Genomic DNA, 10,603 nt, shown 5'->3' on the forward strand with positions numbered 1-10,603 from the left:
TGCAATGCCAGCACACCTTTTCTTAGATGAGGAGCCCAAGTTCACAATACTCAAGGTGAGGATTCACCAGTGCCTTATAAAGCCTCAGCATCACATCCCTGCTCTTGAATTGAATGTTATTCTAAACCACAGATTAACAGCCAGGAGCAACAGGCTCCGGGACAGCTTCTTCAACCAGGCCATCAGACTGATTAACTCGTGTGGACACAACTGTATTTCTATGTTATATTAACCAGCCTGTTGTACATATTATTCATCATAAATTACTGTAAATTGCGCATTGCAATTTAGATGGAGATGTAACCTAAAAAATTTTAATCCTCATGTATATGAAGGAAGTAAGTAATAAAGTCAATTCAATTCAAATTAATTTCATGTTTATTTTTTTCATCCCAATCATTCTTTCAGTTCCTCTCTGTAGATATTTAAAAGCTTCCCAATCCTCTGTCTTCCTACTATTTTTTTGTTTTGTTGTATGCCCTCTTTTTTGCCTTAACATTAACTTGGCTTCCATTGTCCGCCACGGTTTTACTATTTTGCCATTTAAGTATTTATTTATTTTTGGAGTACACCTATCCTTCACCTTCCTCATTTTCCAAGAAACTGACACCATTTCTGTTCTGCTCTCATCCCTGCCAGCATCTCCTTCCAATTTACTTTGGCCAACTCCTCTCTCAGACCACTGTAATTTCTTTTACTCCTCTGAAATACTACAATGTCAGACTTTACTTTCTCCTTCTCAGATTTCAAGTTGGTCTCAGTCACGTTGTGAGCACTGCCTCCTAAGGTTTCTTTTAACTACTCACCTCTGGTTCAATGCATAACACCCAATCCAGTAGAGCTGTTCCCCGAGTAGGCTCAACGACAAACTGCTCTAGAAAGCCATCACATTGCATTCAACAAACTCACTCTCTTGAGATCCTTTACCAACCTGATTTTCCCAATTGACCTGCATGTTGAAATCTCCCATGATCATCATAACATTGTCCTTTTCATCAGCCTTTTCTATTTCCAGTTGTAATCTGTGGGCCTCAACCCACTGACTGTTGGGAGGCCTGTATATGACTGGTGTCAGTGTCATTTTTACTTTTGCAGTTCCTTACCTCAACCCAGATGATTCAACATCTTCCAATCCTATGTCACATCTTGCTACTGATTTACCAGCAGAGCCACACCACCCCCTCACCCGACCTCCCTATACCACCGATACATTGTGTAACCTTGGACATTCAGCTCCCAACTACAACCATCCTTCAGCCACGATTCCGTGATGGCCACAACATCACACCTGACAATCGGTAATAGTGTAACAAGATCATCCACCTTATTTCTCATACTCCATGCATTGAGATATAACACTTTGTGTACTGTATCTGCTACCCTTTTTAATTCTGCATCCCTAATGCACTGATACTCACCCTGCTGGCTGCAACTTTCTCTACTCATCTGTCCGCCCTATCTGACAGTCTGACTGCACGCTATATTTTCATTTTTACAATCAGTCCTATCCCTTCACTCCAGTTCCCGAGCACCCCCCCCCCCACCAAATTAGTTCAGACCCTCCCCAATAGCTCTATCAAACCTCTCTGTGAGAATATTGTTCTCCCTCTGGTCGAGGTGCGACCCATCCCTTTTGAGCAGGTCATTCCTCCACTAGAACAGATCCCGATGATCCAAGAACCTGAATCCCTGTCCCCAGCACCATCTTCTCAGCCATGTTTATCTGCCAAATTATCCTGTTTCTACCCTCACCAGCACGTGGCACAGGCAGCAATCCAGAAATTACAACCCTGGGGGTGCTGCTTCAGAGCTTTCTACCAAGCTCTCCAAATTCTATTTTCAGGACCTCTTTGCGTTTACTTCCAATGTCATTGTCACAAATTTACCAAGATATCTGGCTCTTTTCCCTCCCTCTCTAAAATGCTGCGGACACGATTCGAGGCATCCCTGACCCTGGCACCCAGGAGGCAACATACCATTCGGGTGTCCCATTCACATCGATAGATTCTCCTGTCTGTTCCCCTGACGATTCAGTCCCCGATCACAACCACTCCCCTCATCTGCCTCTAAAAACAGTGAGAGATGCTGATCCGGAAGGGGGAAGACCTGTGTCAGTCAGAGTCTGCACTCACAGGGCACATGAAGGACTTGTGTATTTTCCTGACAATCCCGGTCACCACACAGATACCTGCTTTTATTCCCTACAATATTATCGTCAGTATTAAATTCCCAGTTCCTCTGGTAGATCCAAACTCATGTCCTGATGTGTCAGTGCGGTGTGCCTGGGATCAGGACACAGTGGTTCATTTGACAGTCCCGTGTATTGGTTGTATTGTGACCCTGTGCTGGCGTGTCCAGGGGTCTGACATCTCCAGCTGACCATGTGACAGTGATGCCTCCCAGTCGGTGGGGTTGATGTGGAATAAACTTCAGTTCCCCTTCAGACCAGTATTACAGACAATCTTTGCCTCAAATTGGAACTAAATTGAGCTTCATAAACAAGGGGAAATGAATCTTTGTAAGTTTTACCTCGATTAATAGCATCAAGCGTTTTTCTCAGCACTGTGTTCAACAAATAGAGGTGATCGAATTTTTCAACCGGTAGGGTCTCATCTGTCACTGACAATTCCTGGACATCGTCATTAATCCTGTAAATATTAAACTGCTGGTTATAAATTGCTATTCTGAACTATTTTACAAATCCATTCAGGGTAAAGAGGCTGTCCTACCTCCTGTTCCGATGAGCTTCCTCCTGAAATAAATAAAACACAAATCGGATTAGACTTGGACTTACTGTCCACATCCTGAATTTCCTCCAAATCATTACAAGGTGTTGAAAATTCCCACTCCCGCAATCACTCACACACACGGACAATACAGAACCACGGGGTATATTACAGGGAAAGTTTCTGAATGTCAGACCATTACTGAGAGGATGAAACTTACAGGGGAGACAGGACAGGCTGTGCATTTTCATCTGGATATGACGTCAGTGTGGTAAGATGGAGGAATTTAAGATCAGTGATGTATATGATTGTGTGCGGGTGGAGGAAGTACCTCTATTTATGGGAAGACTTGTGGGGAGATGTAATTCCAGATGGATTTTAACAAATTCCACAAGAAATTTAGTGAAGAGGATGTGGAACTCGCTGCCACAGGAGTGGTTGAAATGGAACGGCAGAGATTGAATGTAATGGGGAGGCTGGATAAACACATGAGGGACCAGAGATTTCGGGGCACTGTTGCTGGTTGTGATGAGTAGGTGGGTGGAGGATTGTGAAGCAGGGAAATTGAGAGGAGAAAATGGGCCGAATGGCTTGGTTATGTTTTGAACGATTGAACGTTCATTTGAATGTTATCTGTAAAAGTAAAGAGACAGTAATAGTTTCCCTAATCTGATGGAAACCGGATACAGAAGATAAGTCTGATGTGTGGGTCAAATTCTTTGTTCTCACTGATTGACAAAGAGACCCTCAAACCAACTGCACCAGACACACTCACAGCCTGTGACTGGAAATGGGAGTTAACGAGAGTTTTAGAGGATATTTAATGTAGAATTAAGGACACAGTCAGCAGCTCTGTGTTATGATCAGAGTAAATAATTTCAGAGAGATTTTCATTCTGTCCTGGGATGTACAGAAGTTGTGGAAGTCCAGTTTTGGGACAATAGGTGCAGCAGGAGGCCATTCGGCCCTTCTAGCCAGCACCGCCATTCACTGTGATCAAGGCTGATCGTACACAGTCAGTACCCGGTTCCTGCTCTCTCCCCATATCCCTTGACCGCACTATCTATAAGAGCTCTATCTAACTCTCTCTTGAAAGTATCCAAAGACTTGGCCTTCACTGCCTTCTGTGTGAGGTCGCCAGAGCGGCAATTATTTTGTTAGAATTGGCCTCGGTGCTGTGTTTATTTCAGATATACCACTGTTCATTTAGTGCCCTTTGACAGAAACAAATTGAAATATAATCCCTCACCTTGAGAAACATCACACTGTCTTTTTGATCCATCTGTTCCTTTAACTTAGTAAGTTCCTCCTGAATAATCCTTATATTCTCTTGAATCTCCCGAAGATTTTTCTCCATTGTATCGAGAATCCTCTTTTCTTCTTCCCTGAGATCCCTGAGTAAGCTCTGCTCTTTCTCAGTGATAATCTGGCGCAGTTCAGCAAACTGGGATGTGATGTGGGACTGAACACTGTGTGACTGTTCCTGTTGAATGAAAGGTGAAGATTAATATACTGCATTGCTGAATTCTGTTTCCTTTTGTCGTTAAGTTCGGTCTATTGGAGTCCAATCTACTTCTGAGAGCATTTCCATCAACACCATTCCCTCACGTTTTCCTGAAACCTATTCTCACTTATTGACCCATAAGCTCCCATCTGATTCACACACACCCTCCCCACCTTTACAGGGTTAACGGTAATTAGCCATTCATCCGTTATGTCCTTGGGATGTGTCGGAGTCTCTCGTGGTCACAGGGAGAGCATGCAAACTCCACACAGACAGCAGCAGAGGTCAGGATCGAACCCAGGTCACTGGAGCTGCGATACTTGGCTATTCTGCATTAAATGGAGCAAAACTCGAAAGTAATATCAGAAATTCCCCTCAGGAAGCCTCACCCGAACTCCGGAAATCTTCTCTTTCTGTTGCTGCTCCTTTTCCTGGAAGTCTGATTTCTTTTTTGTGAGAGAGTCTAAGGAAGATTTTAGCAGATCCTGGAAGTCAGAGAGTGAAGGAAATAGAAACAAAGATGCATCAAAAGAAACCGGTGATCAAACCCGATTATCACACAAAATGCCGGAGGAACTCAGTGAGTCAGGCAGCATCTATTCAGGGGAAATAAACAGTCGGTGTTTCGGGATGAGACCCTTCATTAGGACTGGGAAGGAATGGGACAGAAGCCAGAATAAAAAGGTTGGGGATGAGAACCAGCTGACAGGTGACGGGTGAGACAACGTGAGGGGGAACGTGGGGAAGGGTGATGAAGTGAGAAGCTGGGAGGGGACAGGTTGAAGAGGTAAAGAGCTGGAGAAGAAGGAATCTAATTCGAGAGGACAATCGACCTGGAAGAAACGGGAGGAACTGGGCTGTTTGCGGCCCTGAATGGTGACGAGGGAGGAGGTTAGGAGTCAGGTGTAGCACTTGTCCCGCTTGTGGGGAGGAGCGAGTGGATCAGGGCGATACAGGACGTGGACCGCGATCCGTATAGACAGCGGAGAGTTGCGTGGTGCGGAGGTGGGCTGTGGGACGGAGAGATGCTAGAATTCTGTTGGAGATGGCGGAAGTTGCAGAGAATGATGTGTTGGTTCTGGAGACTCGTGTAATGGTATGTAGGAGAAAGGAAATGTGTTAAGTATTAAATTAATGTTAGTTTTACCGTGTAGATTTTAACAGCTTCTTTAATCGGCATGAAGCGGTGCTCTCTGTGTTCCTGCGCGTCTCTACAGATCAGACAGATCAGTGTCTTGTCCGTTTCACAAAACAGCTTCAGTTCTTCCTCATGTTCCTCGCAGTGACGTTTACTTTCCTTCCCTTTCGGATTCAGGTTTAGATTTCGAGCTTTTTCAGCCAGATTTGCTAAGGCCCGACTGGCCCTGAGGGTGCGGTCAGCAAACTCCTCTCTGCATTCCGGGCAGGAGTTTCTCTCCTCCCTTTCCCAACACAGTGTGATACAAGAGCGACAGAAGTTGTGTCCGCACTCCAGTATAACCGGATCGGTGAAGAAATCCAGGCAGATGGGACAAATTGTCTCCTCGGTCCAACTCTCGACCTGTCCTTTCGAAGCCATGTTAACTCCCAGCACTTCCTGATTCAGAATGCTTTCACTTTCGGGGAGTTGCTGATCCCCTGCAGTACCGCGATTGTCCACTACGCGCGCTGCAGACTCGGGGAATGAACATTCTGCTGCTGGATATGTTCAGTGGAAATTCTGGCTATTTCCATGTTAGTGTGGGATCAAAAACAAATTAAACAGGGAAAAGATAAGAAAACGCCCAATGGACTGTCTAAGCCCGGCGACGAGCGTAGGTGAGTTTGCCATATGCCCAGCGACCCCGTCTCGTAAACACCTAGAGCGACAAAAAACGTCAGCTTAATGTCCAAAGGCCCCATCGCTCCGATCGGAAGGACCTTTCCGGATCGAGATCCTTCATCTGAACTGTCTCAACCCGAAATGTCGATTGTCCATTTCCCTCCACAGATGCTGCCCGACCCGCTGAGTTCCTCCAGCAGCTCGTTTTTTATCTTTCTCCAGGTCTAAGAGAGTCAGAGTGGAGTGTAAAACGGTGGATAAGTAAACAGTGAAAACATGCCATTAAACTGGGGATGCGGAGAGAATATTGTGCTGTGAGGAGAGAGATGCAGTGGTGATGACCGACCTGTGGTTGCAGGAAAAATCACAGGACTGGACATTCTACGTCACAGGGAGAAAAATGTTAATTTTTCGGTAAGGTCCTGATTTCAACAGCCCTTCGTGAGAAAAACTTCATGACTTGACCCAGGTCTGTCCTGTCTCCAATAGAAGGCCTGGTCTCCTTCACTCTGGGTACAGATCAGATGTTGATACTTTTTTTTGTATCAAAATAAGCTTTATATAAAATATTTAGAATGATAAAACTTTCCAATACCTTTACCCAATGAATTTACATTCGTTGTCTGAAGGGTATTCTGTTGTCTGTTGTCGCTAATGTGCCCCCTGGGGTGGTGAACAATAACTGTGAGGCTTCCTCAGCCAACACGGCCTCTCCCAGTCGAGCAGTAGAGGATCCCTGTAGTTCCAATGGTGTCCCTGTAGTCTGGAATGTGTCATTCGGCAGCATTCCTGTACGACAGGACTCCCAAACTTTTTCTATGCCAAGGACCAATACCAGTAACCGTGGACCCCAGGTTGGGAACCGCTGCTCTCCGGACATCTCGGTGTGATGGCAGGCCAACAAGTTTCGAGCGTCTTTCCCCGAGCTGATGATCTTCCAGCAGCACTCGCTGTCCGTTTTCCTGCGCGTTCTGGGAACAGCCCGAGGATCAGTGAGCCTTCTGTCACGCAGCTGCTGTGGCACAGGCCCTTGCATCTTTCTCCACAGATCTTCGCCAGCCCACAGTCCGCAAAGAGGCGAGTGACCGTCTCGTCCCCAATGCAGTAATCTCGGGGCAGCGCGCTGTGGGAGTGATCTCCGGGCATGCAGCGAGGATCAGACTGGGAGGGGCCCTCTCGTCTCCACTGCAGTAATCTCGGGGCAGCGCGCTGTGGGAGTGATCTCCGGGCATGCAGCAAGGATCAGACTGGGAGGGACCCTCTCGTCTCCACTGCCGTAATCTCGGGGCAGCGCGCTGTGGGAGTGATCTCCGGGCATGCAGCAAGGATCAGACTGGGAGGGGCCCTCTCGCCGCCAGACAAGTGAGGTCTTGGTGCCTGTTGGTGAGATCTGGTGGTGAGACATTCTCCCAGATGGTCTGGACTGTCTGCTCAGGGAACCACTCCACTGTGTCCATCCAGTCCTTCTCCTGCAGTAACTGCAGGACATTCCGTGCTGACCACTGTCTGGTGTTCTTGTGATCAGAGCTGCTGGTCTGAAAGAACTGTCACCAGTTTCATTAACACTAGGTTCAAATGGAGAAGCTTCCTGATTGAGACAGACACAGTCTCACAGGGTATTTACAGGGTAGGGGCAGGAATGATGTTTCTCCTGGCTGGGTAGTGGAACCAGGGGTCACAGACTCAAAATTTGAGTTTCGGGGAACTTCCTTTAATTCTGTGAACAAACTGTGACTGACATCTCCAGCTCCCAGCAGCAGCCCGTCCTCACACTCTCACAGCCAATCAGCGATCACCGCTGGGAGAGGGATGCTCTCATTGGCTGAGGGGAGTCAGTGGGCGGGACGCTGAGCGCCCGGCCGGGCCTGTGTTTGCAACCGGGACCGAGTGAGGACGGAGACCGGGAGCTGCGCCTCGGGTTTCGGCTGCACCACCGGCGGGTCGTGAATCCTTTCGAAGGCAGAGCTGAAGAGACTGGCGGAGATTCTGTGAGATGTTTCAGCTACACGGAGGGCGCCCGGCCTTTCCCCGCCGAGGATCGGGGCCTGTTGTCTGGAGTTGTCTCCCAGACCCGTCCCTTCCTGCTGGGAGACGGGAGCTGCCCCGCAGCGGCTGCCGATGGATCTCCGGAGCTCTCACCGCTCCCCTGTGCAATCCGAACGGCTGAAAACCAAGGGAGAACCAGGCGCAAAGGTAAACTCGTGCTTTAGAAAATAAATAACAGGAGCATGCCTGGCCATTCGGCCCGTTGCGCCTATTCCACCTCAGAATAGTCCTTTCTTTTTAAATCTTTTTATTGATTTTAAACAAACATAAATGAAACATGAATACAAAGAGGTTAAGAGAACATAATTAATAGGTTAAGGTATAAATACAAATAGATAATATTAACCTCCCAAACTCATAGTGGTTACAAAAAATGGAAAAAATACGAACCCCCCCCAAAAAAAGAAAAAATACCTTACCGACATGGGCCATTGCATTATATCAATTATACACAGTAGCGTCAATAACTCCGCACCTCCATCCAAATAATTAAGGACAATAAAAGTAAGGTTTAGGAAAAGTCAGTTTAGCTCATATGAAAATGTTGAATAATTGGTCTCCAAGTTTCTTCATATTCAACTGGAGGGACAAAGACAACAGTTGTAATTTTTTCTAAACTCGAACAAGAAGTAGTTTGAGAAAACCACTGAAATATAGTTGGAGGATTAATTTATTTCCAGTTCAATAGGATAGATCTTCCAGCCTTTAATGTAACAAATGCAATCATCCGCCGGGCTGAGGGGGGATAAACGACTATTATCCACCATTGGTAAACCGAAAATTGCAGTAATAGGATGTGGTTGCAATTTGATATTCAGAACTGTTGAAATAATACCGAAAATATCTTTCCAATAATTTTGCAAACAGGGGACAAGACCAGAACATGCTGGTCAATGAAGCGACTTCAGGATGACATCTGTCACTGGTTAGATTAACATAAGAATAAAATCGAGCGAGTTTATCCTTGGACATGTGAGCCCTATGTACAACCTTAAATTGTATTAGGCATGTTTAGCACAAATAGAAGAAGAATTGACTAATTGTAAAATTTTCTCCCACTGTTCTGTGGGTATAAGACAGGGAAGTTCTTTTTTTCCATTCCTTCTTAACTATTTCTGATACTCCTGGCTGGGTTTTCATGATCATATGATAAATGATAGCTACTTAACCCTTCGGGCAAGTATTCAGAGCTAGAATTTTTTCTGTAATGATCTAAAAAAAAGAGTTTTAGGTTGGATATCTGTTCAAAGGACATAAAACTGTTATCTAAAAATAGATCACGAAAACATGTTATACCTTTTGTTTTCCATAACACAAAGGCTTGGTCCATAAAAGAGGGCTGGAAAAAGAAGTTAGATATAATAGGGCTTGATTATTCAAGCCAAAGAATTTACGAAATTGAAACCATATTCTTAATGTATGTTTAACTATAGGATTAGTTATTTGTTTATTCAGTTTAGATAAAGCTAAAGGAAGCGAAGATCCTAAAATAGAAAACAATGAGAAGTCTTGTACAGATTTATACTCCAAATTTACCAATTGTGGGCAAGGTACTATGACCGATTCTTGTGTCCAAAATATTAAATATTGAATATTAACTGCCCAACAATAAAATCTCATGTTTGGCAAAGCAAAACCAATTTCCTCTTAGGCTTCTGTAAATATTTTTTACTTAATCTACGATTTTTATTCTGCCACACATACGAGGATATTTTGGAGTCAATAATATCAAAAAAAGATTTAGGAATAAAAATTGGTAATGTTTGGAATAAATATAAAAATTTGGGTAATACTATCATCTTGATAGTGTTAATTCGACCAACCAATGACAGAGATAATGGGGAGCACCTGATAACAAGTTTCTTGATTTGTTCAATTAAAGTTAAAAAATTAACTTTAAATAAACCCTTATGTTTCTTGGTAATTTTAATACACAAATCAGTAAAATGATCTGTGACAAATTTAAATGGTAAGTGTTTACAAATTGGAACTTGCATATTTAATAGAAATAATTCACTCTTATTAAAATTCAGTTTGTAGCCAGTAAAGCTACTAAACTGAGCAAGCAAGGATGAAATAGCAGGAATAGATCTCTCAGGGTCAGATATGTATAGTAACAAATCATCAGCATATAATGATAACTTATAAGTCCCTTACCCACCTAATATAAAAATTCTGCAACGTATTAAATAAATATAGCCATTCAACTCGATCAAACGCTTTTTCAGCATCTAAGGAAATGACATTCTGGTACTTTAGATGAAAAAGTATAAATTATATTAATTAATTAATATAATTAATTATATTAATTTTCTAATGTTAAAAGATGAATAACAGCTTTTAATAAATCTGGTCTGATACTCAGAGATAATTTGAGGCAATACATTTTCTAATCTAGTGGCTAAAATTTTGGTAAAAATCTTAGAATCCGTATTCAGCAAGGATATTGGCCGATAGGATGCACATTCAGTGGAGTCTTTATCTTTTTTAAGAATTGGAGAAATGGAGGCATCATAAAAAGATTGT

General features: G+C 43.9%; 1 protein-coding gene across 1 annotated transcript; it reads right to left on the minus strand.

Moving 5' to 3' along the window:
- Nucleotides 1-287: 287 nt before the first annotated feature.
- On the minus strand, nt 288-6,111 carry LOC140719970 (nuclear factor 7, ovary-like). Its single transcript, XM_073034884.1, has 7 exons — nt 6,038-6,111; nt 5,378-5,594; nt 4,620-4,715; nt 3,976-4,209; nt 2,730-2,752; nt 2,530-2,648; nt 288-304 (listed from the first exon to the last, which is right to left on the minus strand). The coding sequence occupies exons 1-7, from the start codon at nt 6,109-6,111 to the stop codon at nt 288-290; spliced, it is 780 nt and encodes a 259-aa protein (XP_072890985.1).
- Between the last annotated feature and the right edge of the window lie 4,492 nt (nt 6,112-10,603).

The sequence above is a fragment of the Hemitrygon akajei genome, unplaced genomic scaffold (genome assembly GCF_048418815.1).
Source record: "Hemitrygon akajei unplaced genomic scaffold, sHemAka1.3 Scf000034, whole genome shotgun sequence".
NCBI classification, from domain to species: Eukaryota; Metazoa; Chordata; class Chondrichthyes; order Myliobatiformes; family Dasyatidae; genus Hemitrygon; species Hemitrygon akajei.